At 49.2% G+C, this 25,488-nt stretch overlaps 1 protein-coding gene and 1 non-coding gene across 2 annotated transcripts; one reads left to right on the top strand and one right to left on the bottom strand.

Annotated features, from left to right (window-relative positions):
• Positions 1-5,467: 5,467 nt before the first annotated feature.
• On the top strand, positions 5,468-5,540 carry TRNAM-CAU (transfer RNA methionine (anticodon CAU)). The gene has a single exon. It is a non-coding gene; the product is annotated as a tRNA-Met (tRNA).
• A 4,798-nt stretch (positions 5,541-10,338) lies between these two features.
• On the bottom strand, positions 10,339-14,027 carry TLE7 (TLE family member 7). Its single transcript, XM_047077412.1, has 9 exons — positions 13,717-14,027; positions 13,593-13,615; positions 13,383-13,441; positions 12,642-12,854; positions 12,292-12,533; positions 11,944-12,085; positions 11,389-11,542; positions 10,757-10,830; positions 10,339-10,443 (listed from the first exon to the last, which is right to left on the bottom strand). Exons 1-9 carry the CDS (start codon positions 14,025-14,027, stop codon positions 10,339-10,341), a joined length of 1,323 nt encoding a protein of 440 aa, XP_046933368.1.
• Positions 14,028-25,488: the final 11,461 nt, after the last annotated feature.

Genomic DNA, 25,488 nt, shown 5'->3' with positions numbered 1-25,488 from the left:
CAGGTCACCATGCCCCTTGTCATGCAGACATCACACCTACCCTGTCTTTATTGATTCATTTGTTTATTCTGTTTGAGCACTGACTGGTCACTCAAATATTTCTTGAGCAGAATGAATAAGATGTTAAAGTTCACCTGATCCAGGGGAATACTAGAAACACCCAGGGAGTTTGTTAAAAATACAACCCCTAGCTCCATTTCTAAGATTTACCAAATCAGAATCTCTGGAGGAAGACCCAAGGGCTTTCACTTTTATTCATTTGTTTTTAATTTTTCACTTTTTCTCTTAACTTTTAGACTTAGAAAATAGTTTGAAAATAAAAAGTTCCCACATACCCTTCAATGTTAACATTTACGTCACTGCTAACGCAATGATCGAGACAAGGAAATTAACATAGATATGTTTAACTAATCTACAGACTTCATTCAGATTTACCAGCTGCTCACTAATATCTTTTTACATGTTCCAGGCGCCAATCCAGGTTACCATCCGGCACTCAGGGGTTTTAATTTACATATCTCTCCTTAGGATCGTGCGTGCTTATATATGTTTTCATATGTTTGAGGACCATTTTAATTTGTGCATTGTGTGTGAATTGTCTCTTTGAGTCTTTTCTCATTTTTCTTTCAGATCATTCATCCTCTGTCACTCAATTTTCAAGAGTTCTCTACGTATTAGGGATTTTAGCTTTAAGTCTTTGTAGCAAAGCCCTTAGTTTTACATGTTGTGATTATTTTCTCCCAATTTTTTAGTTGTCTTTTGACTTTGTATATGGTGTGTTCTGCCGTGTCCAACTTACCAATGATTCATTTAATTGCCTCTGGATTCAGAGTCATGGTTTAAAATCCTTTCCTTACACTGAGGTCAAGTGGAATTTACCCAGGCTTTTTGTTCTTCCCACTAGTACTTACTATGGTTTCCTTTTTTACATTTAAATTAATGATCCACTTGAGTGTATTTTTCCATAGGATGTGTGCTACAAATTTAGTTTTATCTTTTGAAATGACTCCCCAGTTTCCCAGCACCATTTATTGAAGAGTCTATCATTGCCTCTGAGATTGGGGAGGCCACCTTTGTCATACATGACATTTCCATTTGCGTTCAGGTTTATTTCAGTTCTATTCTCTTCTATTGGTCTATCCACTCATGTGCCACAGCCCCACTGCTTTAATTACAGAGGCTTTATGGTTTGTTTCAATGTCCAGTGAACGAGACATTAAAAGACCTTCTTTCTTTTCAATGTTTCAGTGTTTCCCTGGATATTCTAGCAGGTTTATTTTTCATATGAACTTCACTATCAACAAACCATTTGTCCCTCGAAACAGCTCCAAGAAGTAAACAGGCACCAGAAACTTCCTAAAAGACACCCTCAGTAGTCAGAGAGTTCCTCTGGCCCAACCATCAAAACAGGTGAGATCTGGCTCCCAGCACCAATAATAAGCCAGCCTGTGGGGTCTTATTCTTGCCGGAGGAGCTCAACCTGGATTGGAGGCCCCAAAACCAGTTCCTAGGAGTCATTTGGGGCCTCAAGTGCATGGCATGCCTCCTACCAGACACAGCTGGGGTCCCACCAAGCCATGCAAGAAATCCTTCTCCTCTAAAGAGCTGGATGTCACAGACTACAGTCATCTCCATGATTTCATGATCACAACAAAACAAAGATGCCCACTCCACCAAGAAGCCCACAGCCCCACCCAAGAGGACCTCCTGTGCCCGCCACCCCCATGCTTCCACATACAGTTCCATTAGACCCACCGAGAAGACACAGTCTGTGCTTCCCCCAAGTAAGAACTTCCTTTTGCCCAAGAGGGTACATGCAGACAACAATCTGAGGTTTGGGTTTTAAGAAACAGTCGACCACTATAAAGATCACTGCCTACACCGTTTCCTTGTATAGAATGACCTTCTTAGTTCAGCTCCTCCCAGCCCTAGAAGTAACTTTGAAATTTATAATGAATTTAACGCTATAAAGAAGTACTTTCTGTAGATGGACAGCAAGCATTCCACAGTTATTCTGATGTGCAGCCGGGTTTGAGAACCAGGGAAATATAACCGACGGGATCAGGATGTGGTGACTCTGGGGACTGCTGCCACTCTCTCGCAGGAGCCCTTGAGAACAGCTGGACCCTTCACGCCAGCAGTGAGGAGGGGAGCTCAGCAATGCCAGAAAAGGTCCTCCAGATCACAGTGGTCAAACGATCAGTGATGAGTAACAGTCACCACAGCTGCCTCTCCATGCTAGGTGGATACGCACACTCTAGAACAATATCTTCCTTCAATCTTCCGGCAGCCCAGCAAAGTAGATTCGGGTATGATCACCATTTTATGGGAACAAAGAGGTTAAGACAACCAATCATGGCCGACCTGGAGATGAGCAGAGCCACCTGACTCTGGCAGCTGTGCACGACTGTTTCCAAGACCTGGTCTTCTAAGGGCAGTACAAGAAATACAATGGCCCTAGCCCTGGGGATTTATGGGATGCTAGTATCCCAGAATAAGCTGGAAGGGGACTGAACCTGTTGCTTCACAGAGGAGAAACAACCCCAGAAAGTGAAGACAGTTTCTTCAGATCACAAAGCCAGTCAATGTCAAAGCAGAAACCGGAGTCCAGGTCTCATAGGCAAGGTGCTTGGCATCTGTTATAAAGCAGTTAGGTGTTAGAGGCAATGCAAGGCTGCCCCCTGGAGGAAGGGCCAGAAACCTGCAGGCACCCCTTCCCAAGACCCTGGGCTGCTTCACTTTGCATGCTGGTAGATTTGGAGACACTGCCGCTCCGGGGATGGGGTCTCCTTTCTTTACTAGTGCCCCCCTGCAGAATCCCCAGGACCCTGTCAATGAAGCCCTATCAGGGGCCCAGTACACACAAAGCAGTTTTTCCTCTCACTGCACCCCTGAAATCACGGACTCAAGAAACACCTTGAGGGAATGGATTTCACGTGAGAGGCACTGCGGTGGGTACAGTGGGGACAGAATCTGAGAAAATAAACCTGTCAGTCTCCTCAGAGGTTATGACTTGTTGGGTGTCCCAAACACAACCTGTGGTGAGCAGAGAGCTGGAGTGAAACAGAGGGGAAGATCAAATACCAACTCGTGGGCTCTTGGCAGGCATCCTGTCTGAGCTAAGAGTGAAGAGGCCAAGATTTCAGTAATGAAGAAGTCAGTAAGAAGGTCCTGGGGAAAGAGAGAAGGCAGGGCCTCCCCTCACATTCCCTGGTGCCTGCTTTTCCTCTCAGCTCCTCACTCCCTGGCCACCCCCCATCCTGGGGCGTCTCCAACACTGACTCCTTCCAATGTGCCCCCACCCCCCCACTGCACCTGCCTCTCCTCTCAGGCCCTCTCCTCTTAGGCCCTGTCAATAAGCTAAAACTAGTTCTTCTGTACTTACTGCAGAGGACCCAGAAAATTTTCAAACCAACCTCTGCTCCCAAAGAAAGAGAAATCGCCTGAAGGAAAGAGCAAAGGTTGGGAAGAAGTGACAGAGAGAGAGAGAAACATCTCTGCTAGTTCCAGGCCGCTGTGCAGGAGGAGCCCAGGAAGATTAGGATGAGCACTCAGAAAGGGAGGAAGGCAGGAAGGCCCTGGATGGTTCTGCAGGACAGTCTGTCTGGTCTGGCTAGGAGGCTGAGGGTCAGCCTTATCACTGCAGGGCCCCGATGGCTATTTCCCCTAATGGGCAGTGAGGAACCACTCAAGATTGAGTAACAGGACGCCCTGCAAAATGTGTTTAGAGAGATTCCTGGAACAAACCGTGTCCTTCCCTCTGCACAGCGGGAGCTCGGGTTTCACAGCTCTGACAGCGCCTGAGAACCCCTCCAGCTGGGGGGGGGGGGGCTGCCTGTCCTGCAGCCAAGTCTCCACCTCCAATTCTTGGGGCAGAATTTGTGCCACCCAGGATGAAAGGGAGGGGAAGCCACAAAGTCAAAGTTGGGTAGAGGCTGAGAGAAAACCAAAGCCAAGCCGTTGACTGTCCGTGCACTGCTGTTTGCTCAATGCACACTCTCCCTCCAGCTTGGAGTCTGGGCGGCAGATGGTAGCAGAAGGTGGCTTGGGGTGGGGCGCAGTGTCCCCCCAACCCATCCTTCTGAATGTGGGGTACTTAGGGTTGGTTCAGATCCTGTCCCTAGATGGCAGAACACCCAGTCAAAGGAGGAGGCAGGACTAACACATAGGAAACAGCTGAAAACAACCTCAAACCACAGGATGTGCTACAGGCACTTCGTGCCCTAGGAAATCCGGGCAGTAAGAAGGAATCAGTGTGAACTGTGGTACCAGAGACAGCCTGAAACCTGTTTCCAATCGAGCACCAAACCCTTAAAGGCGCAAAGAGGAGGAAGAGACCAGTCCTACCAGATATGAAAACATATTATTTATTACTCTGGCGAAAGCAAGAATTCCACAAGAGCTGGAGAACCAAAAAGTTGACAAGTTAACACAATGCTCTTACCCCATAATAATCGCTGGGTAAATGGGATGCATGATGAGTCCTTCCGCAGCAGAAATTTCCCTGCAGGAATAAAGAAGAAGGGCGGGGGAGAATAAGGAAGGAAGGCCTTCTTAGAAATGGTTGTATGTTCTGCCCACCCACCCATCCATCCACCCAGCAGTTTTATCACAATGAAACGTGAAACCCTGGTCAGGGGAAATGATGCCTCTCTTCTGCCCTTCAAGACGAGATGCCCCTTTTAATGAGGGAGTAAATTATTGTTAAGAGGATACAAAAATACAGAATCCAATAAACTGGCAAGTCCAAGGTAACCATAATTTCTTCCCTGTGTTTTCCTACTGAATTCATCTCTCAAGAGTTTTCTGGAATCTTCTCTCGTTTCCCCTACCTCACTCCCACCCCTATTCCAGGACCTGGGCCTGGAGACCTCACGCCCCTAACGGCTCTCAGGCCCACTCTCCTCATCCCGTTCTGTCCTCGCCCGCCTGCTACCAGGGCCTTACCCACCCCTGGCTCAGGGGCGCCTCCTGCCGCCCACCCGCAGCCGGTTCCAGCCCATCCAGCCTCAGTTCCCACCCGTCAGCACAGCGAGCCTCAGGTCCGCCCGCCCACTTGCCAGCTCGTCGCTGTCAGGATTGAAGGCATCGGCTCGGGCAGCCCCTCTCACCTGCCCTCCGCCGGAGCCAGGCGCTCGCCCTCTAAGTGCCCGAGCGCGCCGGAGGGGTCATCCTCGGAGGCTGTGCACCTGTCGGGAGCGCGGCTGCCCGGGGCCGGGTCCGCGTAGGGCTGCCGGGGCCCGGGGCGCGTTCCGTCTGACAAGACCGCTTCTCTCCCTGAAGAGCGACCCTCCTTCCCCATGTTCCCCCAAATATCCCCGCGTATCTGCATGTGCCGGCGGCCTGGGACCCGCGGCGGGGACTCCCGGGTCTCTGCAGGCAGAGATGGACGCGCGGAAGCAGCTCGGGCGGCGGAAGGGGCCGTAGGCACTTCCCTTCAGTGGTAAAGAAGCCCTTCCTTCCAGCGGCCCTCTTGGCGCAGTGGGCAGCGCGTCAGTCTCATAATCTGAAGGTCCTGAGTTCGAGCCTCAGAGAGGGCACGGTCATTTTACTGTGCTCCAACGCGGCGTCTGCATTAAAACTAACGAAGGGTGCTTAGAAGCACCACAGGTAGGGGCATGCCCTCCGTAAAGCAGCGTCCTGCCCCGGCGGAACTAAATCCTGGCTCGGCACACAGATCCCCCAGCTTCGCTAAACGAGAAAGCCGCAGGCAAGAGGAAGGACCTCGGCCACCCTCTCGAGCCAAGAATAAAAACCTGTGAAAAAAAAACACGCCGTGTTGGCGCGACTGGGGGGAAATGGACAAGGCGGTGCCGAGCGGTGCACTGTCTTTTACAACATCTGTGAAAAACAATCTCCTGGACCACTTCCGATCTCCCTTTTCTCCCCAGCTTCCTCTACTCGGAGCAAAGCTGTGTCTGCACCTTCTTTTGAGGCTGTATCCAGAGACTGTACCCTCGCTCTATTCCAGACCAGGCTTTCGAGAGCGGAGCAACCTGGGTAGTCAGCGCCCGTCCTTCCACGTGGCCCGGGACCGAAAGGTGGGGCGTGGCACTGATAGCCCAGGCGACGCCAAGCTCCACCCAAGGCTCTAGCTGAAGACTTCAATTTTTGATTATTCGGTTTACAGTAGCTTCCAGTTACTTTGTGATTTAATCTCTAGTTATTATTTAGAAGTATATTTATTTTCCAAAATAGGGAGATTTCTAGTTTTATTATTCATTTCTATCTTAATTGGTTGCATTGTGGATGTAGGATATATATAATATGATATATATATTTCTTTTTAAAGTAAGTTTTTACCCACTGAGAGGCTTGAACTCACCACCCAGAGATCAAGAGTCACTTGCTCTACCAACTGAACTAGCCAGGAGCCTGGGTCATAGAATATATTCTGTAAGAATTAAATAGCTCAATGTATGGTCGTTTTGTAAATGCATTTTGAATATTTGGGGGAAGTATTCTGTACTGGTTGTGTGCATTGTACTAAATTTTCTAATCACGTTAATCTTCTATATTCTTTTTTTAATTCTTGTTATATTTTTGTATGTTTGAACTATTGGTTATTTTCGATTTTGTCATTTATATATACTTTGAGGCTACATTAACAAATGCATAAAGCATAGAATTCTTGTATCTTCCTTGTGAATCAAACCCGAATTGAACACTTACGAAGTGTTCATCTTTATCACTAGTATTGCTTTTCATTTTAGACTACATGTGGCCTAACATTAATGTAATATCAGCTTGTTTTGATTTCGTGTGTACAAGAAACATCTTTTTCTAGTAGTTTCCTACTTCTATTATGCTTATGTTTTAATGTCTCTTTTAAACACCTACATTTCATGGGGTGCCTGGGTGGCTCAGTTAAGCATCCAGCTCTTAATTTCAGCTCAGGTCACGATCTCTCAGTTTGTGAGATCCAGCCCTGTGGCAGGCTCCACGGTGAGCCTGCTTGGGATTATCTCTCAAAAATAAACAAACGTTAAAAAAAAAATAAATGCGTATATTTGAGATATTTTTAATCCAGTCAAATAACCTCTACAGATTAATAGGAATATTTACCTTATTTACATTTAATAGAATTACTGATCTATTTGGATTTAAATCTACCATTTTAATAAGGTCTCCTTTTTGTTCTGCCTGTTCTTTGTTGTGCATCTTCTTTTGGATTGCTTTATTATATTTACATTAATAAACTAATAGGTTAATGAGTTAATAGATTATATTAATTATTAATATGAATAATAATGTGTTATTATTATATTCTATTATGCTAGTTTTTTCCCTCTATTTGGAAACTGTACCCTTGTTTACTATTCTTTTAGTAACTAACCTTGAAGTTCCAATGCTACTACTTGACCTAATGAATACTGCTATTATTTGGGACTTTTACCTTTTACTTTTCTTGGGGGGGGTAACCTCTACGCCCAACATGGGGCTTGAACTCTTGACCCCCTGAGATCAAGAATTTCACGCTCTACAGACTGAGCTAGCAAGGGGCCCCAGCACTCTTACCTTTTTTCCAAAAAAAATTTTTAAATTCTTTTCCTTTATCACTCCGGTTGTGACCCCCTCAACTTATGTGCTTTTTCTTTTTTCAATTCTCTTGGACATATTCCTAACAGTGGAATTGCTAGGTCATATGGTAACTCTAGGTTAAGCATTTTGAACTACCAAACTGTTTTTCAAAGCAGCTGTACTTTTTTTACAATCCCAACAGCAGTGTATGGGGGCTCCAATTTCTCCACATCCTTACCAACACTTGCTGTTGTCTCTGTTTTAGTCCAATTGTCCTCGCAGGTGTGAAGTGGTATTTCATTGTGGGCTTGATGAGCATTTTCCTAATGACCTTGTTGAACATCCTTTCATGTGATTACTGGCCATTTGTATACCATCTCTGGAGAAATGTCCATTCAAATCCTTTGCCCTTTTTGAAATTGGCTTATGTGTCTTTTTATGGTTGCATTACAAGACTTATTTATATATTTTGGATATAAAGAAATTGGATTTGCTAATATTTTCTCCCCTTCTATGGGTTGCCTGTCCCCTTTCCTGTCTCCCTTGAAGCAATTTTATTTTGATGAACTTTTTTTTTGAAGAAATAAACGTTGCAGAGAGTTGAAGCTCCCGTCTATGACCCAATTTCACTGTCTCCCTCTTCAGAGATTACTATTCTAAATGTGATCTTTTTAATTCCCCAATTTTGTTTTGTTTTTTAATTATGCAAAATACCCATAAATGTTAACATCTTAACCACTGCAAGGTGTACGGATCAGTGGCACTAAGTATGTTCACACAATTTGCCACCAACACCACATCCAGCTCTAGAGTTTTTTTTTTCATCTTGCACAGTTGAAACTCTATCCCAATTAAACCCTAATCTTCCATTTTTCGCTCAGGCCCTGTAACCACCATTCTGCTCTCCATGAATGTTGTAAATACCTCCTATGAATAGAATCACAGTATTTGTCTTTGTGTGACTGACTTATGTCAACTTAGCATAAGGTCTTCAAAGTTCATCCATGTTGTAGCAGGTGTCAGGATCTCCTTCCTTTTAAGGGTTGAATAACATTCCATTGTGTGTGTGTACATCACATGTACATCACATTTGCTAATCCATTCATCTATAAATGGACACTTGTTATAAATGTGTCTATTTGTCTATAGCCCAGTGGGCTAGATCTTCTATTGATCTCTACCCTCTGTATCATATTTTTGAATGGATTTCAATTATGTATATTATTTAGAGGCACTCTGGCTATAGGAGGGGTAGGCAGACTTTGACCAGCACACCAAATTTGTCCCACTGCCTGTTATATATATATAATTCCATTGGAACACAGCCACATTCATTCATTTATCTATTGCCTATGGCTGCTTTCATGCTACAACAGCAGAGTTGAGGGACTGGGGCAAAAACCATATGGCAAAACCTAAAATATTTACTATCTGGCCCCTTAAGTAAGTCTGCTGTTTCCAAGGCAATAGTAACAAATAGATTCCAAAATGTGTAACAGCTCAAATACCAGCTTCTCTTCCACAGCATAGTCCAAAGCCAGCAGTTTTCTCCATGTTTGATTCATGTACACAGGATGCTTCCACTGCACGGCTCTGCAATCCCCAAGGGCCTCCATGTCTTTGCCTTGAGCTAGTAGAAGGGGATCAAGAACCTGGAGGGGACCCCCGTACTCCTTTAGCCTCGGTCCAGGAACGGAACTCATTTCTCACTCATGATTCATCAGCAAGAATGCCTGACAATATCTCAAAGTAAAGAACGGCACATTCATGCCTCCTCCCAGTGACACAAGCTACAAATTTCAGTGGGAGGCCAGCTGTCTCAGCCATGCCAACACCCAGCAAGTAAAGAATCAGAATGAGCAAGAAAGCAGGCCGATATGGCTTGATTTCAGGAGATGGGCTTTTTCTGCCTGGAGAGGGCCAGATGGAATATTATAGAAAGCCAGAATGAAGAGCAGGCCTTTCAAAGATTCAGATAAAACCAGGTATCATCAAGCAGTTGCTAAAAGGAGAGAGAGAGAGAGAGCCCTTTCTTGGGATATGGTTAGACCAGCTCATGGACTCTTAACCTGGATCAAGAATTGAGTGTTGGGGGCGCCTGGGTGGCTTAGTCAGTTGAGCGTCCGACTTTTGCTCAGATCATGATCTCGTGGTTTTTTAGTTCAAGACCCACATCAGGCTCTCTGCTGACAGTGCCAAGCCCACTTTGCATCCTCTGTCTCCCTCTCTCTCTGCCCCTCATTCGCTCACACACACTCTCTCTCTCCCACTCTCTCAAAAATAAATATTAAAAAAAAAAAAGAATTGAGTGTTGGTGGTCTAATGACACCCCAATACAGTCTGAAAGTTTACACAGGTAAATAGGTTTCTTCTTGAGCTTTCTGAAGGCTCCAAGAATTCTCTGACCCCCCTCCAAAAAGTTACAAACAAAACTAAGTGTGGTCTAAAATTCCTTCCACATCCTGGAAGCTGCTGAGTGGGGGCATAAGCAATCCATCACCATCATTTGTTATTTGGAAAAACTGACCACATCTTAGGCCATTTTGGTTTTTGCTTTTCTATTTTGTTAGTTATAAAGTCAGGTTTCCCCACCCAAACCCAGAAATCAGTGGTAGAAAAATAACAAAGGAAAAACCCCTAAGCCATCTCATAAAAACCTGAGAGCACAGGCTGAGCGTGTGCCAGGGGCGGGGGGAATGGACAGATGACAGTCCATCGTGGGTTAAGGTGGAGGTATCCGGGGCATGGAAGTGGTCATCTGCTCTACCTGCTGACCTTCCCTGGGTCTTCATCAGCAGGATCACGGCACGCCAACTTTCAATACAAGAGCTGGTAAATGGTGGCACTGTTCTTGGAGCCTGTGACCAGATACTGGTTGTCAGAGGACACATCACAACACAGGATATCTGTAGACTCCTCTGCCTACAAGGAAAGAGAAGCCAAGAGTGACTACAGGCAGGGGCCAGGCTCGGGCCAGACATGAAGGCCTCACTTAGGGCTGTGTCAAGGCTAAGGACAGACCTGAGCCTCAGTCTGGAGACAACAGGGCAGGTCTCGTGGTTCAAGGTGAAGCCCATGAGTTCACTGGACCTTGGGTCCTCATTCCCCTTGATGTATTAAACGGCCCAGATACCACCCCGGAGGTACTTTGCAGCACTGTCCTTGGGACCTGACATAATGGATCTGAGGCTATGAGCTCTGAGTGCCTGGGTGTGCCCATCCCTCCTCCCAATACCTGAAACAACCTTTGTAGAGAAGGTGCAGCTAAGCAATGGATCGATTCATCCAGCGTGGTCACAAAATAGCTCCCTGGCAAAGGAAAGGCAGATGGAGAGGCCAGACACCAAGCTTGCATTCCAATCCCAGCCTCATTCCCAAGGGGACTAGGGAAAGGGCAACTCCTTCTCTGCCTCAGTTTCCCCATCTATAAAAATCAGAGATAAGACCCAAGCCATTCCTTCATCTGGTCCTACCCTCCTGCTACACGTGGGATCATGGTCAGTATCAATGAACAAAAAAAGGACAATCAGATGGGATTTCATGTCTCTTCTGCCTGCCTGTGTCTTCAGGCTGCTGTTCTGTGTAGGAAGGCACCATTACAGAGAGAGCCAGAAAGGAGAGGGAGGGGGACAGAAGACAAACAGGGTGCCAGACCACAGCGGGAGAGGAAGTGGTGGGGAAGGGTAGGTGGGTGCAGAGGCAAGAGCAGCAGGCAGGAGAGTTGACACCTGGGTCTTGGCTTGGCTGCGCTTGGGGCTGGAGGGTGAGGAACAGACCCTGCAACAAGGCTGGGCCCAGACTCTGCAGATAGGTAGACACCCCATGGTGTGACAGGGCCTCTAGAGGTGTCACCTGGCTTCAACTCACCACAGGAGGAAAACTTGAGGTTGTGGTGGTGGATGTATTTGTTAAAGAAAATCTTCAACTTCTCCCTCCGGTGCGTGTGTAGGATTATGATGTCACTGTTTCTCAAGCCTACTAGCACCCACTCTTCACTGGGGTCATGGGTAATGCTAAGGATCTATTTGGGAAAAAAACTGGAGTCAGGGGTGCCTGGGTAGCTCAGTTGGTTAAGTGTCCAACTTCAGCTCAGGTCATGATCTCCCAGTTCATGGATTCAGGCCCCGTGTTGGGCTCTGTGCTGACAGCTCAGAGCCTGGAGCCTGCTTCAGATTCTGTGTCTCCCTCTCTCTCTGTGTGCCTCCCATGCTTCTGCTAGCGCTCACTCTCTCTCTCTCAAAAATAAATGTTAAGAAAAAATTTTTTAATTAAAAAAAAAAAAAAAGAAAAGAAAAGAAAAAAGGACTAGAGTCAGTGCTCCAAGCTGCCAACACCATCATTTGTGTCTCCTCTTGAAACCCGGCTCTTCCTCCTGCAGGACCCCCAGCTCCCAGCCACCGTGACTGCCCTCAGCCCTGGCACCTCATGCCGGAAATGGTGCTCCTGCACCCTCTGGTAACTCCTCAGGTCCCAGGAATACAGGCTGGCGTCTTCACCTCCTGTCCAGAACTTATTGCCTGCCATGTCCACGCATCGGGATCCATATTCAGGGACTTCGTGCTTCCTGGAGGGAAAACAACTCATAGAGATTCACGCACTGGTTAAACACTGGGAAGTTCTGGGCCCAGGAAGCCCCCAGGAGTGCCCCCCCACCATATATTCTCCTCACAGATTCCCCTGATCCTACCGCACAGAGTGGGGAAGCGCTGTCCAGAAAGGGACACAGGCTTTCCCAAACACCTTACTGTCAAGCCCTCCCCTAGGTCATACCTGATCAAGATTTGGTTCTGCAAGTCCCAAATCTCAACAAATCCTTTGAAACAAGCCAAGCAGATCTGGGCATTGGAGGAGAGAGCCAGGGAATAGCACATGGGGCCTGTGCAGGCCAGCTGTGCCCTGACTCGAGGCGTGGGTGCCAGATCCCAAAGAGTCAGGTTCCGGGACAGACCCCCAGTGATCAGGCTCTGCTCATCAGGCAGCAGCTTGCAGGCGAGGACACGGCTCTGATGGTCCTGCAGGGACAGTTCCCACCCTCACATCACCACCTTAAGGCACAGGGTCAGAGTCTCACGCCAGAGATCATACCCGGGCTCCCCAGGCCTATCCCAAACATCCCTCACCTGGAAGTCCAGCTGGGCCTGTGGGGCCTTGTTGCAGGCATGCAGAGCGCTCTCGTCCCACACCTTAATGTAGCCGTGCCCACACGTGTACACGTGGTGAGTCGAGCCGCTGATGGCAATGGCGTAGACCTTCTTTCCATGGCGGACATTGCCAACCTTCCAGGACTCCCGTGGGGCTCTCTGCCTGACCACCACTTCATCAGGAACGGGAGGCTAGGGACAGGAGAAGGTAGGCGGCCATCAAAGGGCACAGCCCCGGCCTACTGTCATCCACAGCCTGCTGGTCCACTGAATGAATTCCTAACTGTTCACCCAACAGCCCTCTCTGACCCGGGGCGAAACCATGTTCTTATCTGGGGACCCCAGACCATAGACATCCTCCTGCACTAGCCACATGGTGCCCAGGCTTCCCTCCTTGACACACAGAGCCACATTTTGAGACAATTCTGTGCACCAGCAGGAAGAGCAGGACCCGGCACAGCGCCCCCCGCGGACACAGCTTTCGAAGAGGTGACACTGTGAGCTGAGGGCCCTACATCTTGGTGACGAGGGCAGGGTAGCCTAGCTCAGAAGAAGTAGGGAGCTGCAGGACCACCCCACCACCACCACCACCACCACCACCGCCTAAGGGAGAGAGAATGAGGACACACTGCGTGCCCTCACCTTCTTCTTACTAGCTTCTTATTTGGGGCAGGGCAGGGGAAGGCAAAGATCCCAAGTTTGGAAAAATAACACACTTACAATTGCCCTGAGGAATGACCAGACTTCTTCACTGGGAGGTGGCGAGGGGCAAGGCTGGCCTGCAGGGAAATATCAACACCCACCCGCTCACAGAGAGGGGCAACGGATAGCAACAGAACTGCAGGATTCAAGGAGAGGGCCGCTGTCCTGACACCAGGCCTGAGTCTTGTCCCCCACCTTCCCTGCCCACGCATCCCACCTGGGACTTACCACACTCGGGTCCTGGCAGGAAGCTACGACACATAGAGAGCAGAGAGGGGACAGCGCGTGAAATGCAGGGCTCTGTGCTGGGATCCCCTCTCCCACCACCAGTCTTGTTCAAGGGGAGACCTACCTGCGATCCAGTTCTGCTGCTGCTTCTGGCTCCGCCTCAGAAAGCCAGCTGGCCTGGAGCTCAGATCTGTCCAGAGGCTGGAGGACCCACTGTTGTGGGGTCCCAGAGCTCATCTCCTGATAAACCGGGCCATGCGATGTCTGGGGAGCCGGGGGCTGCTGAGGCATCCCATACTCCCCCTCTGCTTGGGATTGTGCTTGGTGCTCATGCTGGGAGGAAATGCCAGAGCTTTCTAGCACGTTCCTCCACTCCTCTGGTTCATCATAAATTCTGAGTGTACTAAACGAGGCCCCCTCCTTCTCTCTATTCATGTTCTTAGATCAATCAAGTGTCTGAGCCACCCGGTTTTGGGCTTGAGAAATGAGTCCATCAAACAGCTCCCGGGGTTACCAGTTCGTCCTGATCCCCTGTAGCAAGAGAGAACAGATGCAGAGACACAGATGTGCAGCATTCAGGGCCTGTTTAGGAGGCTCTGAGAACACCTCTCATGGTGAGAGGTTTCAAAAGACGGGTGGCCGACTAATGTTTTACCCTAAATGCTGGCAGTGATGGTGTCAAGGGTGAACGTTTCTCACAGACACTTTGAGATGTTAGTAGCAGGTGTTGGGTTTTTCCTAGACCCATCTAGACAGATGGCATTTCCAGTCCTTTTAAATCCGAGTCACCCTTTAATCTGGCAACATACCTTTCAGATGAGGACTCACCCCCAGTGTAAACATGGGGTAAGGGGAAACTCCACTCATGCCACAGGCGCTTTCCCTGCCTTCAGGGGATCCCCGAAGGCAGTATGCAGACATGATGTTCCATTTGGATGGAGCAAGGTCACACAACCACAGAGTTTGCTGGTGGGGACATTCATCTATCCCACCCTATATGGTCATTCTGAGAACTAAATGGAATCCCATGTAGAATACTCAGAATTATGCAAGGCTACTGGCAGACCTTCATTAAATGGCAGTGAGTGCATTTATCTGCGGACTGTGCCAGGGACCAGACCTTTGAGGATTTAAAACAGACCATCTGCCTTCCCCCAGGCCACCCAACAGCAAGCCCTTGGACGGGCCTGGGGAGACCCAGCGTTCCAGAACACAGCAGAGCAAAAGCTCAGCCAAAAAATGAGAGGTGGTCTGGGGAGGGGGTCTTCCCCTGTCTATGGAGACCATGCCTGGACGACCAAGCTCAGTCCTTGGTTCTCAGAACCCACCCTCCGCAAATGCCCCATGGTAACCCCAGAGAGGCCGGGTTGCCTGCCTTTGGGAAGATGTAGTTGTATCGCCAGACTCCACTCCTCTGAACACTTTGAGCTCTTAGTATGTATTTAGCCTTGAACCAAACACACTCCTCACAACCGTGTGAGCCACATTTCACAGATTTTAAAAACCGAAGCTCAACTTTGGTTATTTAACCAGAAAGCACAGGGAAAAGGTTCAAATCCCGCCCTGTCTGGCTCTAAACAGTCTCCTTTCCTGACTCTCCACGAGGAGAAGGAAGACAAATATCCACTGTCTTTACAAAAGTGGTTACCTGGGGAACCTGAGTGGCTCAGTGGGTTAAGGGTCTGACTTAGGCTCAGGTCATGATCTCGTGGTTCATGGGGTTAAGGCCCGCATCACCCTCTGTGCTAACAGCATGGAGCCTGCTTCAGATTCTGTGTCTCCCTCTCTCTCTGCCCCACCCCCATTCCCTCGCACTCTCTCTCTCTCTCTCAAAAATAAATTTAAAACAATTAAAAAAACAAATGTGGTTACTCTCCTACCTAACACTGCCACTTTTAGGGATTTAGCCTGAAGGTGTACTTAAATATACACAAAAAAGACACCTGTACAAGCAGCAGCACCACAGCACTGTTTGTGACAGCAGATGACTGGAAAAATCCAATGGCCACAGGAAGGGACTGGTGAAATGTCACAGTATATGCATTCTGCGGAATACTACACAACTGTTAAATGTAATAAGGACACATCTTTAAGGACTGGAGAAAAATCCAAGGTATGTTAAAGAGGGGAGGGGTGGATCTAAGGTTGACAAATGTGAATAGCAGCTTTGGTGGAAAAGAAGGATGGAAATTAGAACCTATCTTTGCATATGTTTGTATGCACAGAAGAAATCAGGAAAAGCAGTCGTCTTTGGGAATGCAAATTGACCCAAAGGAAAGAAGAATGGAAGATTTGGCCACCGTAGAACCTGGGATAGTTTTTGCATCTGTGTGGCTCCTGGAATCTAAATGTAAAATAGTTAGACCTTGAATCTTTTCCTTGACCAAATCCATCTTTCTCACCTTCCCCCAAATGATAATTGGGGTCCTTGTGATGCTCAGTTACTTGTTTAAATTATTTAACCAATTCATCCTGACGCCTTCAGCCTGCGTTAAATGGGCCACGAGGGCTGGCTCACCCTGCTGAGGATGGAGGCCCAGAGTACCCACATTCCCAGCCAGCATGACGAGGATGAGCAAGCAGGGACTGGCAGCGAGCTGCCCTTGGGTAAAGCTTAAAGGCAGTGAGGCCATCTAGCCAGTATTTCACAGATGAAGAAGATTTCACCCTAAGAGTAAGACAAGGCTTTCTAGAAAGAGCAGAAGGAAGAGTCACTATCACTGAACCCCGTTCTGCTCTGTCCCCAGAGCTGCAAGTGTAGAGACCCCACCCCTTACCAAGCAACTCCTACCCCAGGTTCCACACAAAACGCTAGTGCTGGGGCTCCATCCTGCCCACAAGGCAAGCACTCACCAATCCCCATGGCTGGAAACTCACCCTGGAAGGCAGAAAGCCAAACCCCAGAGAAGGGAAGGCAGCAGCAGAACGGAGACCTCACTGGTGCTGAAACCCTTCCTCTCACACCCAGGCACAGCCCCCTCCGTGAACTGCTGCTATTTTTAAACCTTAGCTTAATTGATAATCAAGCCCTGGGTCAGAACCTGGGTCAGGTGTCCTGGCCCTGAATGGTACCTGAATGGTTCCTCAATTCCCAGGTGGGCGTGGCCACAACCTGCCATTTCCAATTAGACCCTGTGTCCTTGGAAGAGAGATAAGATGGAGGTCTGCCAAGTAAGGTCAAGGCAGGAGGCAAGATGGAGTCAGAAACTTTTGTGGGGGAAGTCTCTGGATCGGGTTCGGGCCGCCCACTAGAGCCAGCATTTGCACAGAGGCCGAGAACTGGGTAGAGCTGTCCCCAAGAGCTGGTTTAGATTCATGTCTTCTGGTGAATCTCTTTGGGATTGAAGGCTGGTTTGGGGCTGAGGCCAATATGGGCTTTGATGGGAGGAGAAGGGGGCCACTAGAAGGGAAGACCAGGGAAGCCTTTCTTTTCAGGCACCCCTCATCCAGTGGTTCTTAAATATGACACCCGGAGTGCAGCCCCCGCCCCCTCTCCTCGCCACAGAGACTCAGATTCTGTAGGTGTGGGGTGGGGACTGAGACTGCCTTTCTAACAGGTTCCTGGGTGCCACGTTTGAGAACCACTGCCAGCCCCTCAGTCTGGCGGTCCCCTCCTGCAGGAGAGAATGGCGGTGAAGCTGGATCCCCTCCTGCTCTCCCCCCTCTCCCCACCCCCCCCCACCCCCCCCACACCCCCCCCCCCCCCCGCCTCTTGCTCACCCTTCCAATTGAACACACTCTCTTCCACTCTGGTTCCTTTCTCATTTGCTGGCTTCCTTCTTTTGAAGCAGCAGTCCTGAAATGGCTGCTGTCCACAAAGAAATCTTTTGACCCCTAATCTCCAAAACCCACTGTCTCTCCCTTTCTCTTTCCCCCTCACTAACACACCCCTCATCCTCAAAAATTTTATTACTGCCTATGGTCTCCCAGATAATGCCTGGCATGATCCTTGGCCCAGTATTTGAGATCTGTCCCCATCCAGGCTCAGCCTGTTCTCGCTTTTTCTCTGACTGCACCCTAACCTGACCCCAAAAGAACTTGACTGCACCTTTCCATCCTCATACTTCCCTATGCTGTTCCTTCATCCAAGAATGTTGTTCCTTGTCCACTCATGCATCAAATTTACACTCCCATGTACTCTGAGCATGGTGCCAAGGACCAGTGATCAAGCTAAGACATGGCCCAAGTCCTTAGGGAGCTCTGATTTGAGAGGGCAGGACAGAGGGTGGTTGATGTAATTCCCGAGCTGACGCATGACCATTTTTGGCGAGTTATCCCTTTTTTGACGAGTTATCCCTTTTTTGATTCTCACAGGAAACACACAGCAGTGAGGCATGGATTTTATTGCTAGTTTGGAAATATGAGAATTAATTCGGGGGGTCAGAACATCACAGAGACTTATCCAGGGTCTCACTGAACAGGTGGGAGAGCAAGGGTCCAAAGCCAGGCCTATTTGATTTTTAAAAATATGCTTGAGAGAGAGCTGTACTGAATCATAGGAGCTCTTTCTATACTCTGCGTATGAATCCTTTGGCAGAACATGTGCACTGCCTGTGTCTCTTGCCAACCTGTGGCTGGCCTTTTAGCTCTTAATGGTGTCTGTAGATGAATGGAAGTTCTTAATTTTAATTCAGTCCAGTTTATCTATTCTTTTAAGGTTAGTCTTTTTTTTTTTTTGTCTTATTTAGGAAATATTTTCTGCCTTCAATACCATGATAATACTCTCCATTGTTTTATTCTAGAAGCTTCTCTATTTTACCCTCTACATGTAAATCTACAAAACTTGGCAATACCTAGAAAGGGAACACAGAGGGTCCAGAGAAGCCTGGGCCTCTCTTGAAGGGGGAAGCAGCAAGCAAAATGGTGAGGAGCCCAACCCTTCCATCAAACTCCTGATTTGAAGCCCAGGCCTGCCACTTCTCGGTTGCCAGCCTGTGCCTCAGCTTTCACATCTGTAAAATGGAGATGACAAGATTACATCCTTCTTAAAGCTGAGGTCAGACCTGGAGGTTTAAGAGGGCTTTGAAGAGGCCAGGTTTCATGTAAATGCTCACTGAGGGTGAGCAATTCTTAGGGGCCTACCAAAGAGGAAAGAAAAAGAGAGGGGAGAGAGGCCAGTGGGAAGTCCCCTGTGCAGTGAGGCAGCCCACAGAGGAGAGAGTTGCCAGCAGAGGCATAGGGTCTGGATCCTAATAGGCTGCATTGCTGGGCACTGGGCATGCTTCTCTGTGTCATCACTGCCCCCTCTCGGCTGCCCCAGGAGGGAAGTCACATCTAAGGAAAATGAGGTTCAAAGAGTTTAAGTACCTTGCTCAAGATCACACAGCAAGGAAGGGCTGGAGTGAGGGTTTGAGGCCAGGTTCACACAACCCCACACGGCCCTCTTCCAGGCTGCAGGGAGATGGAAAATGCCGGGAACAGGGGGCCATTTGGCTTCAGCAGCCTGGAGGTGGTGGTTTCTGTGCATTCTTGGGCCAGACACTAGAATGCTAATATGTGAATCATCAGATGTTGAGAACAGAAGTGGGGGTACAGAGTACTTAACTGAGACATTTGAACAAAAGAAGAAATGGGGCAGCTTCTGTGGGGTACAGTGTCAAGAACAGTGGTTCCCAAGCTCAGAGGCAAGTTAAGGTAACCCAGGTACTTACCAATGCTCAGGTATCTGTGCCCTCCCCATTTCCGTTAGTAGGGAAGCAGCCTGGGCAACAGCATTTTTCAGACCTCCCACTGTGATTCCAATGCAAGCTAAGGTTGAAAACCACTCAAGTAGAGGGTTTTGCAGAGAAGGGTAACAGGAGCACAGAGATTGTGAGAGAGGGTAGAGGGAAGAGGTTGGGAGATATTCCAGAGGCTGGGGAAGGAGGGACAAAAATGATAAAGGAAGACCCCTGTGGTCTTGGGAATGGTTGAGGTCATGGGCACAGGAGGAATTTAGTTTGAGATGGAAAGGGAAAATGACCACAAAAAGATGGGCAAGGACAGTTTCACCCTATTGTCCCTCTGCCGAGCCCATGGATGGAGGTGCCCATCCTGAGCCCAGGCAATACTAGGGTTGGTGGCCAACAGGTAGGACCAAAATTGTGTGAACCAGAGTGTTGGAGCTTCCAGGAAAGGAAACAAAATGGGTCCAGGACTGCAATCAAATGCATCTGTGCACCCACCCACTCACTCACCACCCTTCCCTCCAAGTGGCCAGTGAGCACAGTTTTACTGCTCCTTGGTTGCACTGGTCTGGGAGGACACAGGGCTGAGCCTACAAACCTGGCCTTGACCCTTGTGAATTTAGGTCTTTGGAGTGAAACTAACAGTTGAACTGTCAATTATAAATCAGAGTGGAGAGTGTGACCTGATGAACTTAGGGAGGGTGTGACAGGGGAATACAGATAAGGGGGACACACCAGATGTGAAAGATCACGAGTGATCCCGTGAGGTGTGCGACATGAAGGATGGGAGGCATCAGTGGGGAAAGCGGTGGGGGGATGGGGAGGAGAGCATGGGAGAATGTTCTAGGTAGAGAGCATAGCAAGTACAAAGGTTTGGAGAAGTGTATTTTATTTTTTTAAATGTTTATTCATTTTTGAGAAACAGAGAGAGAGTGCGAATAGGGGAGGGGTAGAGAGGTAGACACAGAATCCAAAGCAGGCTCCAGGCTGTCAGCACAGAGCCCAATGTGGGGCTTGAACCCATGAACCATGAGATCATGACCTGAGCTGAAGTCGGATCCTCAACTGACTGAGCCACCCAGGCGCCTCTGGAGAAGTGCATTTTAACAAATGGGAGAATTTTCTAGGAGCTGGAGCACAGGGAGTGTGTTGTGAGGGCAGGGAGGGCAGGGATGTGTGTTCTAATCTAGGGAGACTAGGTGGGGAGCAGCAAAGGATTCTGAGCTGGGGGAGACAGGAACGGACTTGTGTTTTGAAAGGACCAGGCCTTCAGTGGATAGATAGTTTAGGGGAAGGCGGCAAGATTGGAGTCTGGAGACCAGTTAAAAATGCTCAACATTAGCAGTCGTTAGGGAAATATAAACCAAAAGCACAATGAGATACCACTTCCCATCCACTAGGATGGCTAACACAACAACAACAACAACAACAACTAAGAAAATGATAAATGTTGGTGAGGATATGGAGAGACTGGAATGCCAGGGCATTGTTGGTGGGAATGTAAAATGATGCTGCTGCCGCGGAAAGCAGTTTGGCAGTTCCTCAAGAAAGTTAAACACAGAATGACCATATAACCTAGCAATTCCACTCCTAGGTACATACCTGAGAGAACTGAAAACAGAGGCTCAAACAGATTTTTGTACACCAACATTCACAGCAGCATTATTCACAATAGCCAAAAGGTACAAATAACCCAAGCATCCATCAACGGACGGCTGGATAAACGAAATGTGGTCCATCCATACAAGGACTGTTAGTCACCAATAAAAAGAAATGAAGTGCTGACCATAGTACAACGCGGATGAACCTTGAAAACCTTATACTAAGTGAAAGAAGCCAGACACAAAGCCTGCATATCGTATGATCCCATTTACATGAAATGTCCAGAATTGGCAAATCCATAGAGACAGAGAGCAGATTAGTGGCTGCCAGGGCCTGGGGAGCCGGGAGCAATTTCTTAATATGGGGTTCCTTTTGGAGTGATGAAAAAGATCTGAGATTTGGACAGTGGTGATGGGTACACAACACTGTGAATGTACCTAATGCTACTGAAGTACACACTTTGAAACAGTTAAAATGGTAAATTTTATATTATGTGTATTTTACAACAATAAAATAAAATCAGACATTGTGTCATGAGCTACAGGCCTTGCAAGTTACCATAGCATTTTTCCTCTTCCTTCATCCAGCAGATACCAGGCAGTTTAGCTGGTGGTTTTCTTAACTTTTGCTCCCCTAGTAGAAGAGCCAGCCAGCTGCAGGTGCCCCCGCCCCCAGACACCCTTGCCAGCTATAGTCAAATGGCAGCATGGGGTGGAGTGGGGGGTGGGGAACGTTAACAGGGTAGGGAAGTTTGGAGGGGGGGCGGTTACAGTGAGGAGCAGCACTCAGTGGGCAAACACTGAGGTCACTGTTTGGATCCTCAAAGCCTGGGCTCAAATATCGACCTTCAGATCTCTATTTGGGGGGTGCAGAGCCCTTTGGCGGGCAACTGGAAAGCAACCAAATTCTAAGACTTGCGCTCACAGGCCAGTGTGCGCACTCGATGGTTGCTTTCATCGGAGGCTCCCTGACCCCAGGAGTTTCTCTTTCAGCACTAGACCCTCCTCGGGAATCCACCTGGACACCCGTTGCTGATGAAAACGTATATAAACCATATAAACATAGACACAAAACATTTCTTCCCTTACTGATTTACTAACATCATCCACTCAACTGAAATGATTCAACTAGCAAGGTCCTGCCCAGCCCAATAAGCTGTCCCCACTCCCACCCCCAGTGACTTTGTGGTCCACAGGGTAAGGCTGGAAAACACAAGCTCCAGGTAGAGGGCTCAGAGAGCTGGTGGAGGACACAGCACAGGGGACCCAAAGGAGAGGGGGGAGGGCCAGTGGGGGGGCAAGGGGGCAGTGGTGTTGGGCTGAGCTCAGTGTGAAGGCAGGGAAAGCCCTCTGGGTATTAAGAACACCGCACGCACGGCAGGGCTGGGCCCCTGCCCACTGTTTACCTGGTCCCTGCACTTCCTCTAACTCCACTGTCATGGGGAGGCCCCAACCCACTGTTCTTTACTATGTGCCCTTCCCAGGGTTGTGGATCCCACCTCCCTTATCTATTGTTCTTCCTACCCAACTCACACTCGCAGCCCTGCTGTGGAACGCTTGGATTCTGTGGAACGCATTCCGATTTCTGTCTTGGATACCCCTGTTTCCAAGACATCTTTAGGCACAAACCCCCTGACCTTTACTCTCGGGCCCACTGGCAACTGGCCCCTTCACAGTCTCCCACAGGGGCTCAACTTAGGTGAGTTTGCAGTATGCGCCTCTGAGTAAGATTTCTCGGGGCGGGGGAGGGCGGGGCGGGGGAGGAGTATGCTTCTTTAAGAGTTTGCAGTGTCCTGGCCTAAGCCTTCTGTGCGTTCCAACTCTGGCCTGCCGGTTGTCTAAGGTAGTGTCCACCCCACCCCCACCACCGGTGGATCCCCAGTTGAGTTTTCCACCAAGAGCTCGGACCAGGCTGCCCCAGGAACACCCCTGGGATCAGGGTAGGGAGGAAAGGTCCTGCATCCGGGCAGCCTCACAGTGGGGGGTTCTGTGCTTCCAGTCCCTCCTGGAGAGCGGCCCGGGCTTCTTGCGCCCTGCAGTGAGCGAAATGGCCACAGGGGGCAGCAGGGGGCCGAGGCTGGTGGCCAGTGGCTGCTAATGGCTTCTCAACTGCGAGTCCCAGAGCCCTGGACACGCAGGCCCGACGCCCCTGCCCTTTCTTGTTCAGGGGCCAAAACAGTGCCCTGGTGGGAAGGCTGCCACCTGGCTACCCACGCCGCGCGCTGTGGCCCAGGACGGATGGGACTCAGAGCCTCAGGTCCCCACCCTGGGAGCGCGTGGGCCCGGGGCTCGCCGGCCAAGGACGGGTGGCAGACACGAGGTACGGGTAGCCGAACTGCCCCTTACCGTGGCGGGCTGGAGGAAATCGGCCACGCAGCGCGAGGTCTTCCTGGAGGCTGGGCCTGTGCTGAGTGCCTGTGCGATTTCAGCGGCTGGCAGGGGCTGGAGGCACAATGCAGGATCACCGGAGCCACCCGGGGACTGGCAAGCTGTTGCAGGCAGAGCTGGAGCAAGAGGGAGGCTCTGGCCGCTGGCTGCCCGAGCGCAGTTGGAGCCAGGGCCCAGCAGAGCAGGTTGAGACGGGGGGCTAGAGTCCCGGGAGCCTTGAGACCAGTTGGATTTGCTGGGGACCACGTGGTCTGTGCTGCGTTCTGGCCTCAGAGCTGGGGGAAGGGACTTGCAGGGAGCTCTCCCAACCGGTAGACTGGGGACTCTCGGAGAAGGCCAAGATTCGCTCATCTCCTGGTCCCCAGCACTTGGTCGACCCTGGCCTGTGGCAAGGGGAAGGGTGTCCTCAGTTCCGTATCAAGAGACAGGATAGCACATAGAGTGGGGTTGTAGTCTGGGGAGAATGCAGACGTCAGAGGCAGAGAGGACAGAAGAGTCCAGAGGCATCTTCTCAGAATTCTCTGCCAGGAGGAGAGGGATGATAGCCCAGGGGTAGCTGTGCTGGGCCTCTTGTTCCCAAGATGACATTGGAGGCCTGTCCTGCCTTGGCCTCTCTCCCCAGGCCATCCCCTCACCTGCTGGGTGCTGGGCAGCCATATTGCCCTCTAAGCCTCAATTTACCATCCTGACCTGGACAGGGCAGGAGCAGATGTTCTCTGAGGACCCTTCCAATGTGACAGGCCAGGGTAGAAGGGTGTGCTGCAGGGACAGAACATGCTGATGGGGACTGAGGGACAAAGGCTTTATTTAATCCTGGCCCTTCCAGGCTCACAGCTCCAGTTCAGAAAAAGAGAAGAGCTTTTGTGAGGGGACAGAGGTCTCCAGTGCCATGGCTCCTCTTTGTCCTGATAAGGCTTCCACTGGGCCCAGGCAGCTCTGGGCTGGAGTCACCTATGAGTACTGAGGCTACAGGATATCAGGACCACTGGTTGATGGAGCCATTTGACTTCATGAGGCTTTGCAGGTATCTATTTTCTGTTTCCTCTTGTCCTTAGTATCAGAATAGAGCACCTGCCCTGGATAGTAACAGACCTACAGAGAAAGAGAAAACCCTCAGGGACCATCTGGGTGGGAACAGCCTTGAGTTCTGTTCCCAGCCCTCACCCTGCACTGACAAGGGCCTGAGACCTAGAAACCATGGTCACATAGAACATTGGTATCAGATCCCGGACAGATTGTCCTCAGCGGCTGACTCTCCTAGAATCCCTGCCTCGGTCTTGCCTCAGCAGAGAAACTGCCAGATGCTGCTGCAAGCCAGGACTGCAAAGACACAACTAGTGGCTGCTCATGAACCAGGATGGTTGGCGAGTACTGTGGCTTTCTGGCCTGTGTAAGAGACATTAGCAGCTGATTTGCTGGGTGACCAGGCCATCCACCTTTGGGCCTGTTTCTAAATAAATGGCCTGGGGCACTTTGAAGTCTGGAACTACCCACAAGTGCAGGTTCAGATAGTCAGGGGGAAGGCCTTGTTCCCTCCTATGTTCTGAAGGGTTCCAGGCTCTGCCTCCACGCCCACTTAGTTCCCAGGAGCCTGGGGGCAGAGCAGTGGATAGGGATTTCTACAACAATGGCATGCCCAGGACACTCTGCTGAGGTCCTACACCACATCATTAGCTTTCTAACAGGAATGGTGCCTTTGAAATACTCAAGATAGTACCCCTGGCCAACACCGGTAGCTCGAGCTACACAGCATGCAGCAGCAGGTGTCAGTGCCTCAGGGAGTGTACAGTCTCTGTATACGTAGGGTACATTGTGTCTGTGACCAGAAGTGTATCTATGGGAGGGTCTGTGGAAGAGAGGTTTGGGGGCTCCCTGTGTATGACTGTGTGCGTGGTTTTTCACGCCTTAGAGGACTGAGCCTGAGCATCTCTTCATTAGTCATTTTTACATCTTTTTAAAAACTGCCTGCTAGTATCATTTTCTGGGCTTTATTATATTACTTATCTCTTAATTGTAAGACCTTTTTATATATTAAACTTTTATATCACAAAACTTACAAGGGTATTTCTACTTTTTGTGCTTTATCTTTTAACTGTATTTGGAATTATTGAGAACATATGTATTTAATTTTGAAAACTCAGTGTTTTGGTATGTTTGCTTATGGTTGGTTTCTAGCTTTCATACGGTGCTCAGGAAAGGTTTTCTCCATTCCATGAAAATACAAAATGTACTCATCTTTTC

This window comes from Lynx rufus, unplaced genomic scaffold (assembly GCF_022079265.1).
Source record: "Lynx rufus isolate CCGP_SWC_20201006 ecotype Redwood Valley unplaced genomic scaffold, mLynRuf1.p SCAF_16, whole genome shotgun sequence".
Lineage (NCBI taxonomy): Eukaryota > Metazoa > Chordata > Mammalia > Carnivora > Felidae > Lynx > Lynx rufus.
Note: the sequence above shows the minus strand (reverse complement) of the source record. Positions and strands in the feature narration are given on the sequence as shown.